The following is a 13,211-nucleotide window of genomic DNA, read 5'->3' on the forward strand; positions in this document are numbered from 1 at the left end:
AGAGACAGGGTTTCTCTACGTTGTCCAGGCTGGTCTCAAAATCCTGACCTCAAGTGATCCGCCCACGTCAGCCTCCCGAAGTGCTGGGCTTACCGGCATGAGCCACCACACCTGGCCAAAATCATTTTTTTTTTAATTAGCCAGGCCTGGTGGTGCATGCCTGCAGTCCCAGCTACTCAGGAGGCTAAGGTGGGAGGATCACCTGAGCCCAGCAGGTGGAGGCTGCAGTGAGCTGTGATTGTGCCACTGCACTCCAGCCTGAGCAACAGAGACCTTGTCTCAAAAAAAAAAAAAAAAAAAAGAAAGAAAGAAAGACATTTGTATGGCAGCAGGTAACTTCTATGAGCCCAGGCCACAGAATATATCTGGAGGAAGTGATGTGTGTTCGGCTTATTGGCCTGGGAGGGTGTGCTTGGAGAATGGAAACTCATCTGAGCCTCAGGGGGCAATGCAGTGCTAGAAACATCTCAAGAAGCTGCGTCTTAGGGGAGAGAGTCCTGAAGCCCACCACTTCGGGTGACATGAGGATGAGACGGGTTTGTTAAGGCCACAGGAGATGTGAAGTTGATGGGGCAGAGTGATGAGGCTGTGAAGACTTGGTTCCTCAAAGTGAGAGCTGAAGAACCAGATAACTGCTGAGGAGGGCAGTGGACAGAGCTGGGAGCCTAGACTCCTGAATCCATGTGGAGGTAAATGATGGGGGATTGGAAGCTGAGAGCCTGAGGTCTTGTTTGGAGAGAGAGTTGAGGCAGATAGCCCGGGTAAAAGCTGGTGGGAAGTACAGAAGCTGGGGTCTGAACTCCTGGGACCCTGAGGGGATACAAGACTGGGACCAGGACATTTAGATCCCCAAGCGGGGAGTGTGAACAGAAGTCAGAGAACTGCATTAAGAATCACATTCTGGGTCCCCCAAAGGAAGCGAGTCATGGCGCCTGAGTCCCTCAGGGAGCAGATGCTGGGTGCCAGGAGGTTGAGTCTGTGTGTCTGCAGGGCACAGGGGCTGTTGAACGAGGTTCTAAGCAGAGCAAACGCTGGGGAACAGGATTCCTAGGTTCTGACGGGGTGAGGGCTACCACCTGGGGCCAGCAGAGGTGTAGGCACGGACAGGCTACCCGAATGGGGTGGGAGCTGCATGCCCGGGTGCCATGGTCCGCACGGCGACCAGAACAGAAAAATTCAGAAGCCCTGGCTCCTCAGGGAGCAGCTGAAGTCCCAGGAACCTGGGGTGCCAAGGACCGGGCCACAAGCCTGGCCGGCGGAACCCTGAGGCCGGGGCGCCCGGGTCGGGGAGGGCCCGGGTATTCCCAGGTCAAAGGCGCGGCGCGGGAGATCCCCGCGCCGCCTGCGCCCCCTCCCTGGTGGCGGCGGCGGCGGGCGGTGGGGGGAGGCGAGGCTGCCGAGCGCGCTGACCATGGACAGCTCCAGAGCGGGCCTGTGTCCAGGGCAGCCGCCGAGCCTGCCTGGACCGAGGGAAGTGGCCGGCTGTGTAAGCCTGAGGCTGGCGACGGGAGACTGGGTGCGCGAAGCCGGGACTACGCGGACGCGCCTGGGGAGTCTGGCACCGCCGCGGCGGGTGTCTGGAGCTCCCAAGACAGGGTCAGGAAGGGGGATCTAGGCTCGGGAGGGGTCCCGGGGCCGGACCGGGAAATCCAAGCTCCTGGGCCCTGGAGGAGGCGCGAGGCGGCGGTACGCCTGGGATTCTAGGGTTCGGTCGCGGACTCTGGGCGCCGGGAGGGGCACGCCTGAGTCCCCGGGGTTGGGCTGTGAAATCTGGGCTCGGGGGTCCCCTGGGATGAGGAAGGGAATCCGGGATCTCGGGGAGGCGGGGGAGGCTCGCCAAGGGGTCCCCGGGGTGGGCGCTGCCAGGAGGGCCGGGCCGGGATCTTACCTGCCTGGTCCGCGGCGGCTGCGGGCGGAGCTGGGCTGCAGGAGGGACGTGGGGTGGAGTGGAGGGGCCGGGCGGGGCCCCTGGCAGCGGCCGGGGCCCGGCTCTGTCGCTTCGGAGCCCTGGAGCCCTGTCTCCGACGCTCGCGCGGGCTCCGCGTCTCTGGCTCCGGCTCGGGCGCTGGGGACCCCCCCTCCCCCTCACGGTCTCACTGCCTTCTACCCCCAAAATAGCCCCCTGCCCCTGTCACTGATCAGCCTCCCCCTGCGAGGCCGCAGCCGCCAGATCCAGGGGTGCCCACCAGCGCCCCCCAAATCCCACCTTCCCCCCAAAAAAATTCCTCCTCCCTCCCCCTCCCCCCAACGGCTCCCGGGCGGTCGTGGCCCCTTTAACAGGAGACTGACAGACGGCGACGAGCGGCCAATGGGAGGCAGCGTCGGCGCCGGCCGGCGACTAGACCCCGCCTCCACACCGGCAGGGAGGGGTCGCGCGGGCGGAGAGCGACAGGCGGGGCATAAGGCGCGTCGACCAATAGGCGCGCGGCGTGCGGCGGCTGGGGCGGGGGGCGGAGCCCGGCAGGGGGATGATGTCACCTGGAGCGAGTAGCGCGCGGCGTGGAACGCGAGTCGCGACCTCGGCTCCCGGCTGTGGCGCGCCTTAGCCCTCGCGCCGCACGGGACACGAGGGCTGGGCAGGTAGCGGGATGGGGCTAAAGGTTGGATTTCAAAGCGGGGGCAGCTTCCGGAAAGACGCGCTCTGGTTGGAAGGTGGAGTGAGCGCCCGGTGGGCGAGGGCACCTCATTCTGCACCCCTGCGCCCGCCTCGGGAACTGCACGCAGCACCCCCACCCGCGACTCCCACGCAGACGGTAGTGCGGCCTGCAGGGTTCCCCCGGCGGACGAGGCTAATGGTTCGCTCCTCCCCGCCCACACAGAGGCCGCCCACTGGCTCCGGCTGCGTTTCAGGACTCTGGAGGAAGGGACTTGGCCTTCGCCCTCAGACGCTCTTAAGGGTAGGCGGCGTTGTCCTCAGTTCTGCCCCTGCACTCAGACCCAGACTGGGTCCCGGCCTCTGCCCTCGGACTAGTCCCTTGGAAGCCGGCCTGTCTCCGCCTTCAGACCTAGGGAGAGGTCTCAACCTCTGTCCTCAGACTCTGAAAAGGGCTTCTCAAGGGCTTGGCCTGACCTCAGCTCCTCGCATTCCCTCCACATCTCAAGACACCAACCCAGGGATGCAGGACAGACACACAGACACTCCGTGAGGGTAAAAGACCTTTAAATAAAGTGCCAGGGACAATAAATACTGTACAGGGAGAGAATGCGTGTGAGCGTCCAGATCTGTGGTTTCAGCCTCGAGACTCCAAGGACCTGCAAGAAGGGTGGAGAAGGGACCCGGGATCAGGGGGGCTCCGGGTGATGAGAGAGGCAGGACTGGGGTTGCAGAGGCAAGGGCCCAGGGAAGTGGGCTGAGGGATCCCAGCCACAGTATGTTCCATATCTTGGGATGGAAGGAAGCTAAGGGGTCCCCAGGGGATTTGGCCAGACTAGCCAGGGGTGAGAGCCTGGGCCAGGGGTCAAGGGTCAGGATCCCAGAGGAGGGGCCAGGGCAGGAAGGTCCAGGAAGCACTGGCCTGGTTTGGGAGCCTGGGGTTAAAGGGAGCCAGTGGAGGCCCCAGGGATGTGGTGACCCAGGGACTCACGAGTAGCTTTGATGCTGCTGGCGCCGGCGTGCAGAGCGCATCTTCTCGAACCGGGCCTCCATCTCCTCCAGCACTCGCGGCGTGTAACGGACGACCAGCTTCACCGAGCCCTGGGCCGCCTTCAGCAGCTCCACCGCCTTCTCATGCTGCTCACCCTCAACGCTCTGCGGGGCCCAACACAGACAGCTGGGCCTGGGGCCCGCTGCCCTCGCCCAGCCCCCACTGGGAGATGGGACCCACTGCTGGTGAGCCTGGTGCCAGCCCTGAGATGCCAACACCTCATGTCCTCCCTGTGGGAGAGTCATTAACTCCTGGTTCAGTGTCCTGCTCCAAAACCTCCCAGGTTTCCCATGTCAGGGACAGCCCCATGTTCCCTCAGTCCCTGGTCAAACATCCAGACCCATCTTTGTGGCTTCCCTGCCCACAGCCCACTAATGCCCGCCTGCCTTGACTCCCTCTTCTTTGTCCTCACAGCCCTGGGCCAGCTCAGGCCTTGTCCCCTTTCCTCTAGACTTAGCCCAGCCTCCTCCCTGGCCTTCTGTCTTCTAGTCTCTCCCCTCAGTTCATCTCCCATAGGGTCCCAGAGGGGTCCTTCTGCACCTGCAAGCTGAGCTTATCCCTGGCTCACCCACCCCCCCATAGCTCCCCAACACCCATGGGACAAAGTCCTGGCTTCTCAGGCTGGCACTCAGGTCCTGTATGGCTGACCCCAGCTACCTCTCCAGTAATAATGCCTCCCTCAACTCTAACCACAGTGATTTTTTTTTTTTTTTTTTTTGAGAGGGAGTCTCACTCTGTCACCCTTGCTGGAATCCAGTGGCACTATCTCGGCTCACTGCAACCTCTGCCTCCCAGGTTCAAGCGATTCCCCTGCCTCACCTCTCAAGTAGCTGGGATTACAGATGCCTGCCACCATGCCTGATTTTTTGTACTTTTAGTAGAGACGAGGTTTCACGATGTTGGCCAGGCTGGTCTTGAACTGCTGACCTCAAGTGATCCACCTACCTTGGCCTCCCAAATTGCTGGGATTACAGGTGTGAGCCACCACACCCGGCCTAACCACAGTGATTTTAATTACCTACATGCCCCAGACCTCCATCAGAACTAAGCCCTTTCTTTTCAGCTCAGAGGTATGCCAAGTCATTATCCTTATCTACAGTACCCTCAGCAGGAACACCCTTTACCTTAGTTGCCTGGGGAACTCCTACTCGTCCTTCAACACCCAACCCAAATATTCCTTACTGTGCAAAACTTTCCTGTATCTATGCTGGCCTGGTGCCACATCTGGGCTGTCACAGTACCTTGCACTTCCTCATTATTATGTCTCTGGCTTAGGCCTATTTCAGCCGGGGCCTATTGCCCTCCCTAGAGAGGGAAGGTTGAGTGTAGGAGCTGAGACCAACATCTCTCAGGGTCTGTAACATTGGCCAGCACAGGGCTAGCCATAGAGGCAGAGCTCAGTCAGTGTGTGTTGAGTGAATGTCAAAAGCAGGGGCTATGCTACCTTAGACAGACTGTGTCCCGCAGTACTGCCTCAGCCCTCCACTCACCACACCGTTCACCGACAACAGTTGGTCCCCACGCTTGAGGCCTCCATGGCGGTCAGCCACACCCCCCGGGATGACCCGGGAGATGTAGATGGGCGAGTTCTGCTCTTTGCCACCCATGATGTTGAAGCCCAGGCCCTCATCCGTCTTGGGTAGCTCCACTACCCTGGGATGTGCGTGGCCCTCGCTGGCTGTGAAGGCAGCCACTGTGGCCTGGGAGAGAGAAAGCGACTGAAGATGAGGGCCCCTTCCAGGTGGGCAAGAAGGCTGGGGTGGGGGATCTGAACCGAGGACAGCGATTTAGCCTGGGTTACTATCCCCAAGCATGGGACACGTGCCATGGCACAATGCAAGATTCCCCTGTAATGACTGTGCGTCCCTTTCTGTTCACTTGCAAGAGAAAGTGTCCATTTGGTGTGTGTCTTGAATACCCCATACTTGCCAATCTTTTTTTTTTTTTTTTTTTGAGATGAAGTCTCGCTCTGTCACCCAGGCTGGAGTGCAGTGGCACGATCTTGGCTCACTGCAACCTCGGCCTCCTGTGTTCAAGCGATTCTCCTGTCTCAGCCTCCCGAGTAGCTGGGATTACAGGCACCCGCCATCATGATTGACTTTTTTTTTTTTTTTTTTGTATTTCTATAGAGAGGGGTTTCACCATGTTGGCCAGGCTGGTCTTGAACTCCTGACCTCAAGTGAGCCACCTGCCTCGGCCTCCCAAAGTGTTGGGATTACAGGCGTGAATCACCGTGCCTGGCCACAATCTTACTTTTAAACAGAGGAAAGCCAGGCCTGGAGGGAGATCGGAGCCACCGGGCAGCAGCAAGAGGTAGCATCTCACTATTGTGCAGTGAGAGGTCAGAGCGCCATGACTTTCCTGGTTTGCACTGTACAGATGTTGAAGGTTATCTTCTAGCCAGTCATGCCACACTGGTTTCCATTTGCAGTTGCTAAAGACGCCTTCGTATGACATTTAAGTTAAAAATGTACGATTATTTAATAATGGTAAGAGTGGCACATAGATTTAGCAAAAATCATGAGGGAGGAAACAGAAATGACTGGCATGAAGGAGATACTGAGCTCGACCAGGCAGTTAAATAGACACCAGGAGCAATGAGGTGCGGGGCCCACCTTGGCTGTGGCATGGGCTCGGATTTCGGCGCTGCCAGTGATGTCCAGCGTGTCATAAAGCTGCTCATACACCTGGGTGAGGAGGCAGCGGCATCAGGGAGCTGCCAGTTCCTCCAGCCCTAGACGCAGGAGTCCGGGCCCCTAGACCCTCTCCCGCTGCCACGCAAGGATCCGCCCCGCCCCCGCAACTGGAGCCCGAGGAAACTACAACTCCCGAAGAACCACTGAGCTGAAGCGTGGGCACCCCAAGGCTGGCCGCCTCGGGAGCTGCCGGGAGGCGTAGTCCCCGGGCTCGGGACGAGCAGGAGGAGGAGGAAGAGGACGGCGGCCACCAGCTCGCGCCCTTGCGCCGCGCGCCGCTCACCTCTCGAATAGCGGAGCAGAAGCGGCTCTGCAGGACTCGCTGGAGGGCCTGCAGCTTCTGCGGGGGCAGCTCCCCGCTGCGCTGGAGCCGCTCGAGGAGCTCAACCGCCCGGGACACGTCTGCGGGGCGGGGGCGGGGCGCAGAGACCCCGAGACGCAGAGAAGCAAGGAGAGCGGCGGAGTGAGGCCGAGCGCACAGTCCGGGGAGGACCGCCGAAGCCCAGTCGGACACCCCGCAGAGTCCAGGGTGGCGCAGGAGAGACCGCCACCAGCCGGGCGCCCTGCGGCCCCGGGACCCCTCCACAGGCCGGGGTGTAAGGCGGGCGCCCCCCGCCCCGGCCCGGGCTCAGGGAGCCTCCCACACCCCGCGACCGCCCGGCCCAGGCGCCCGCCCCGCCCACCCCCGCCGGGTCCGCTGGCCCACCCGCACTGGCCTGGCCCGGGAAGGGCGGGGACCGGAGGCTGGGTATGCAGGCCGCGGCCCGGGTGGGCAGGGCCCCCTGGCGCGCGCTTACCCCGCTCCAGCCCCAGCGGCTCCACCAGCGCAGCCATGTCGGCGCCACAGCTGCCAGCCGCCGGCCTGCCCCGGCGCGGGCGAGGAGGGCGGGGCTGCGCGAGGCCACGCCCCGGGCCACTGGCGCCCCCTGCGGAGGCGCAGCCTGGAGAGCGCCCAGCTCCCCCGCGCCAGACTGCCCCGACCGCCCTGCCGCGCGCCGGCCGCGGCCCTGCCCTCCGTCCCGGCCAGTCGGCCCTGTTGGCGACTCCTCCCATTGTAGGTTCGGTCTGTGTTTCCTTTTCAGGATCAGTGTCTGCCTGCCCTCCACACCTGTCTATATCCCCCGTCCATTCTTTTCCCACATTCATTCAACAAACTCCTGTGAAACATCTGGGCCCAAGGCATGGACAGTGGTGAGCAGGGCAGCCAAGCCCACGGCCCGAACGGAGCTTCCAGTCTATGGAGGAGGTAGACGACCAGCCACGGCTGTAATGAGAGCTGAGAGTGGGGAGGTAAGGATCTAGAAGACGAAGGAGATCCTAGAGCAGGGACATTGACATACAGTCTGGGAGGTAAGATGAACAAGAGGTGGAGCTTGGGTCACCCCAACCACGCAGAAAGAGCCCACGGGGCTGGAAGCAGAGTTAGGATTGGTTGATGATGAAGTGAAAAGGCCGGCAGGATACAGTTTATGCCTGGGCTCCTGCGTTGGCATATGCGCCTTGAGGATTTGGGGCTTCATGCAAACTCCTAAGAGTAAAATATGACCCTCAAATTTGTATTATTATTATTATTATTATTATTATTATTATTGAGAAGAGCCTCGCCCAGGTTGGGCCTCAGATTTGTATTGATCACTGGGGCCGGGCGCGGTGGCTCACGCCTGTAATCCTAGCACTTTGGGAGGCTGAGGGGGGCGGATAGCCTGAGCTCAGAAGTTCGAGACCAGCCTGGGCAACATGGTGAAACCCCGTCTCTACGAAAATACAAAAAAAATAGGCGGCATGGTGGTGTGCGCCGGTACTCTCAGCCACATGAGAGTCTGAGGCAGGAGAATTGCTTGAGCCCAGGAGGCGGAGGTTGCAGTGAGCCGAGATGGCAACTGCACTCCAGCCTGACAGAACGAGACTCTATCGCTTAAAAAAAAAAAAAAAAAGAGCTCTGGGCAGAGTGGGCGCTGTGTCTCAGGCCTGTAATCCCAGCACATAATCCCAACACTTCGGGAGGTTGAGGTGGGAGGATCACTTTAGCCCAGGAGTTTAAGACCAGCGTGGACAACATGGTGAAACCCCATCTCTACAAAAAAATACAACTAGGCGTGGTGGCATGTGCCTGTAGTCCCAGCTGCTCTGGAGGCTGAGGTGAGAGGATCACTTGGGCCCAGGAGGTCGAGGCAGGAGTGAGCTATGATCACACCACTGCACTATACCTGGGTGAAAGAGTGAGTCCCTGTCTCAAAAAAAAAAAAAAAAAAAATCACTGGGCTGAGCGCAGTGGTTCACACCTGTAATCCTAGCACTTTGGGAGGCTGCAGCGAGAGGACTACTTGAGCCCAGGAGTTCAAGACCAGCATGGGCAATATAGTGAGACTGCATATCTACTGAAAAAAAAAAATCACTGTAGCCACTATGGAGACTGGTTTGGACAAGAACAAGAGGAGAAGCAGCGGGGCAGCTTAGGAGGGTACCACAGCCGTCCCGGTGGCAGCCGGCACCAGGGCCAAGGCACAGAAGATGGGTGGGCAGATGTGGAAATGTCTGGACAAGCCTTGGTGCTTGGCTATATATGGGGATTGGGAGGTGCAGGAGAAGACAGTATTGAGGTGCTTTGGTGCCATTTTTAAGATGGTCTACACTGAAGGAGGGATACTAGATATTTTGTTTGTTTTCTGAGGCAGAGTCTTCCCTCTGTTGCCCAGACTCGAGTGCAGTGGCGCGATCTCAGCTCATTGCAACCTCTGCCTCCCGGGTTCAAGCGATTCTCCTGCCTCAGCCTCCTGAGTAGCTGGGACTACAGACGCGCACCTCCACGCCTGCCAAATTTTTGTATTTTTCGTAGAGACGGGGTTTCACCATGATGGCCAGGCTGGTCTCGAACTCCTGACCTCAAGTGATCCACCCGCCTCAGCCTCCCAAAGTTCTGGGATTACGGGCATGAGCCACCTTGCCTGACCGATACTGGATATTTTGAATTTGAGAAGCCTATGCAGAATCCATGGGAAGAAACTATCGATCTAGGTCTAGGGCTCAAAAGAGCAACCTGCTCTGCAGGCATGTTTGAGTATTGGGGCATAGGTGGTAAGTAAATCCACAGGAGTGGATAAGAATGTCAGGGGCAAGCGAATATTAAGAGGGCCTAGGACTGGTCCCCAAACCTCTCTAACACTTAAAAGTCAGGAAGACAGCAGAGAATGGCCTGAAATGTAGGCAGAAACCCAGGTAGGAGAAACTGTGAGAAGAGAGGTTTTTAAATTTTATCTTTTTGTTTTAGACGGAGGGGTCTTTGTTGCTCAGGCTGGTCTTGAACTCCTGGGCTCAAACAATCCTCCTGCCTCAGCCTCCCAAAGTGCTGAGTTTACAGGCATGAACCACTGTGCCTGCCTGAGAGTGTTCTTAAAAAGAAGAAGTGTGGCTGGGCGTGGTGGCTCATGCCTGTAATCCCAGCACTTTGGGGGACCAAGGCGGGTGGATCACCTGAGGTCAGGAGTTCAAGACCAGCCTGACCAACATGGAGAAACCCCGTCTTTACTAAAAATACAAAATTAGCCAGGCGTTGTGGTGCATGCCTGTAATCCCAACTACTGGGGAGGCTGAGGCAGGAGAACTGCTTGAACCCGGGAGGCAGAGGTTGCAGTGAGCCGAGATCGTGCAATTGCACTCCAGCTTGGGCAACAAGAGTGAAACTCCGTCTCAAAAAAAAAAAAAAAAGTGAGGCTAGGCGTGGTGCTCACGCCTGTAAACATTTTGGGAGGCTGAAGCGGGTGGACCACCTTAGGTTGTGAGTTTGAGGCCAGCCTGGTCAACATGATGAAATCCCATCTCTACTGAAAATTGAAAAAATTAGCTGGGCATGGTGGCAGGTGCCTGTAATCCCAGCTACTTGGGAGGCTGAGGCAGGAGAATCGCTTGAACCCAGGAATGGAGGTTGCAGTGAGCCGAGATTGCGCCATTACACTCCAGCCTGGGAAATAAGAGTGAAACTCCGTCTCAGAAAATTAAATAAATAAATAATAATAACAGGAAGTGGTCAGTGGTATCATGCTTGGAGATGTGGACAAGACTTTCGAGAAGTCTGGCTGCTGCTCTTCTGTTTCCACTGGGTGGCGATATGGAGTCCAGAAAAAGGCTTGTTCCAAGTGGGAGGACTAAAGTAGGTTTGTCTGGCTCCTTCACTGTAGTTCTCTCTTTAGCAAAAAGTAGTGTCTTTATGGGATTAAAAACAAAATCAAATAACACAGACAGGCTAATAGTGAAAAACACCAGCCTCTGTACCTCTCCTAACTCTACTCACTGCGAGAGGGAACTTACAGATGTTTAGTCTGAGAGCTGCTTCTGCGTCTAAGTAACATGCTATTTATCTCTCTCTCTATATATATATATCCGTCATCTATCTATCTATTTATTTGACATGGAGTCTCTGTCACCCAGGCTGGAGTGCAGTGGCTGGCGCCTGGGTTCAAGTGATTCTTCTCTTAGCCTCCCAAGCAGCTGGGACTACAGGCGTGCGCCACCACACCCAGCTAATTTTTTATATTTTTAGTAGAAACGGGGTTTCACCATCTTTGCCAGGCTGGTCTTGAACTCCTGACCTCACGATCCACCCTCCTCGGCCTCCCAAAGTGCTGGAATTACAGGCGTGAGCCACTGTGCCCAGTTGTCTACTAAACTTGTGTGTTTGTGTGTGTGTGTGGTGTGTGGTGTTTGTGTTTTTGTGTGTGGTGGTGTGTGGTTGTATGTGGTGTGTGTGGTGTTTGTGGTGTGTGCGTGTGTGTGGTTGTGTTTGTGTGGTGTTTGTGTTTTTGTGTGGTGTGTGTGGTGTTTATGTGTTTTTGTGTGTGTGGTTGTGTGTGGTGTTTGTGTTTTTGTGTGGTGTTTTTGTGTGTGGTGTTTATGTGTTTTTGTGTGTGTGGAGTTGTGTGTGTGCTACTTTTTGTTGTTCTTGTTGTTGTTACAGGGTCTTACTTTGTTGCCCAGGCTGAAGTGCAGTTGTGGAATCAGGGCTCACTGCAGCCTTGCCCTCCCTGGGCTCAGGTAATCCTTCCACCTCAGCCTCCTGAGTATCTGGGACCATAGGCGCACGCCACCAACGTCTGGCTAATTTTTGTATTTTTTTTAGAGAAAAGGCTTTTGCCATGTTGCCTAGGCTTATCTCCTGGGCTCAGGTGATCCTCCCACCTTGGCCTCCCAAAATATTGAGTTTACAGAGCCACCATGCCTGGCCACCACCTACTTAATTCTTAATTTCAGTTGTTTTCTAGTTCTAGAATTGCCATTTAACTTTTTGTTAGATTCCAGATTTTTTTTTTTTTTTTTTGAGGCAGGGTCTTCCCGTCACCCAGGCTGTAGTGCAGTGGTGTGATCATAGCTCACTGTAATCTCCAACTCCTTGGCTTAAGGAATCCTCCTACCTCTGCCTCTCAAGTAGCTAGATTCCAGATATCTCAACATTCTCCATCTTCTCCTTACTTTGTGAATATATCTCATAGTTATAACTCCAACATCTAATAATCACCCCTGCCTGGGTCTCTTTCTATTGTCTATTTTGTTTCCCCCTTGGTTTTCAGCAAATTAAGTCCTTTCTAGCAAGGCTGGTAACTATTGAGTAGATGCTGAATAATGAGTACTAAAAATAGTACATGTGGAGACTCGGAACGTTATCTTCTTTCAGACTTTTCTTCTGGCTAGAAGATTGCCTAAATCCTGAAAAAGTCTGGTTTTAGGCTTTCTTAGCCTGATTATTATTTATTCTTTTTGAGATGCAATCTCACTCTGTTGCCCAGGCTGGAGTGCAATGGCGCCATCTTGGCTCACTGCAACCTCCACCTCCCAGGTTCAAACAATTCTCCTGCCTCAGCCTCCCAAGTACCTGGGATTACAGGTGCTCACTACCATGCCCGACTAATTTTTCGTATTTTTGGTAGAGATGGGGTTTTGCCAAGTTGGCCACGCTGGTCTTGAACTCCTGACCTCAAGTAATCCACCCACCTCCGCTTCCCGAAGCGTTGGGATTACAGGCGTGAGCTACCGCGCCCAGCCTTAGTCTGATTTCTTCTGTTATGGCCTTACTCTGACACTGAGGCACCCTGGCCATCTCAAGCAGAGTCAATCCACCATGGTGGGCCTTGAACCACAACCTGTCTGCCCCAAAACAGCATGGCTGCTGCAGTCTCCAGGCCACCAGTTCCTCAGCCTCACAGTTACTGCATTCTGATGAGTTTCTTGGGGGTCTTGCATAGACACAGTGAGCAGCTTGAGTTGGCAGATGCTTCTCAGGGAGGGTGCACGTAGATTTGGGGGCTCGGTGCCCTCCTCTCCTATTTTGTCAAGTCCCAGCTGCCTGGCTGAACCTCTGTGAACTTGGCCCAGTGGAAGTCAATCCCGCCTGACAGTCTCTTCCCCATGCTAAACGGCAAAACATCCTCGAGGAAAAGGCAAGTTAAGCACGAAACACACCCGAAAGTGTTCTCTTAACGGATCACACCCCCTCAAGCCTCATCAAAGCTGGCCGCGCTCTGGCGCCTTTCCTAAGTTTTTGCCTATTGTCCAGCCTTTACACAACCACTTTGTGCCATGTGAGTCCAGAATGGGCTTTCTGTAGCCAATGCTAGAACTCTATAGTTGCAGGATCTGGGGTATCTATGAAATATACTAATTAGAGGTAAGAAGTTCTTTTAATCCTAAGTCATTTCTTCCAGGGTCAGTTTTTCTATTTATCTTCTGGTCTGCTTTTCCTCAAATATCTGGGTATCCTTAGTTGGTTAAACTGAAACCATTACAAAGCAGACTAAAATCCTGCGTGTCAGTCACAGACCCTCTGAGTTACCAGGCCAAGTTTGCCTTCAGGCTGAGGTGCTTCTAAAAGACACAAGCAGGT

General features: G+C 56.1%; 2 protein-coding genes across 3 annotated transcripts; one reads left to right on the top strand and one right to left on the bottom strand.

Annotated features, from left to right (window-relative positions):
* Nucleotides 1-2,476: 2,476 nt before the first annotated feature.
* On the top strand, nucleotides 2,477-3,203 carry C21H19orf73 (chromosome 21 C19orf73 homolog). Its single transcript, XM_023182527.1, has one exon. The coding sequence runs from the start codon at nucleotides 2,589-2,591 to the stop codon at nucleotides 3,144-3,146; it is 558 nt and encodes a 185-aa protein (XP_023038295.1). The 5' UTR covers nucleotides 2,477-2,588; the 3' UTR covers nucleotides 3,147-3,203.
* On the bottom strand, nucleotides 3,144-7,247 carry LIN7B (lin-7 homolog B, crumbs cell polarity complex component). 2 transcript variants are annotated; one of them, XM_023182526.2, is made up of 6 exons: nucleotides 7,138-7,247; nucleotides 6,624-6,742; nucleotides 6,260-6,331; nucleotides 5,135-5,344; nucleotides 3,585-3,748; nucleotides 3,144-3,252 (listed from the first exon to the last, which is right to left on the bottom strand). In XM_023182526.2, the coding sequence occupies exons 1-6, from the start codon at nucleotides 7,172-7,174 to the stop codon at nucleotides 3,231-3,233; spliced, it is 624 nt and encodes a 207-aa protein (XP_023038294.1). In that variant the 5' UTR covers nucleotides 7,175-7,247; the 3' UTR covers nucleotides 3,144-3,230. The 2 variants fall into 2 exon arrangements, 1 of the variants encoding a protein (XP_023038294.1); XR_004228671.1 differs by having other exon boundaries at nucleotides 6,624-7,218.
* Nucleotides 7,248-13,211: the final 5,964 nt, after the last annotated feature.

Source organism: Piliocolobus tephrosceles, chromosome 21 (genome assembly GCF_002776525.5).
Source record: "Piliocolobus tephrosceles isolate RC106 chromosome 21, ASM277652v3, whole genome shotgun sequence".
Lineage (NCBI taxonomy): Eukaryota > Metazoa > Chordata > Mammalia > Primates > Cercopithecidae > Piliocolobus > Piliocolobus tephrosceles.

Excerpts from the sequence above, each read along its gene's own strand:
- LIN7B (XM_023182526.2), bottom strand. The coding sequence starts at position 7,174 with ATGGCTGCGCTGGTGGAGCCGCTGGGGCTGGAGCGGG. Across the intron at positions 6,332-6,623 it reads TCTGCTCCGCTATTCGAGAG|GTGTATGAGCAGCTTTATGA; the intron begins GTGAGCGGCGCG and ends CTCCTCACCCAG. Across the intron at positions 3,749-5,134 it reads TGTTGTCGGTGAACGGTGTG|AGCGTTGAGGGTGAGCAGCA; the intron begins GTGAGTGGAGGG and ends TGGGCCCCGCAG.
- C21H19orf73 (XM_023182527.1), top strand. The coding sequence starts at position 2,589 with ATGGGGCTAAAGGTTGGATTTCAAAGCGGGGGCAGCTTCCGGAAAGAC.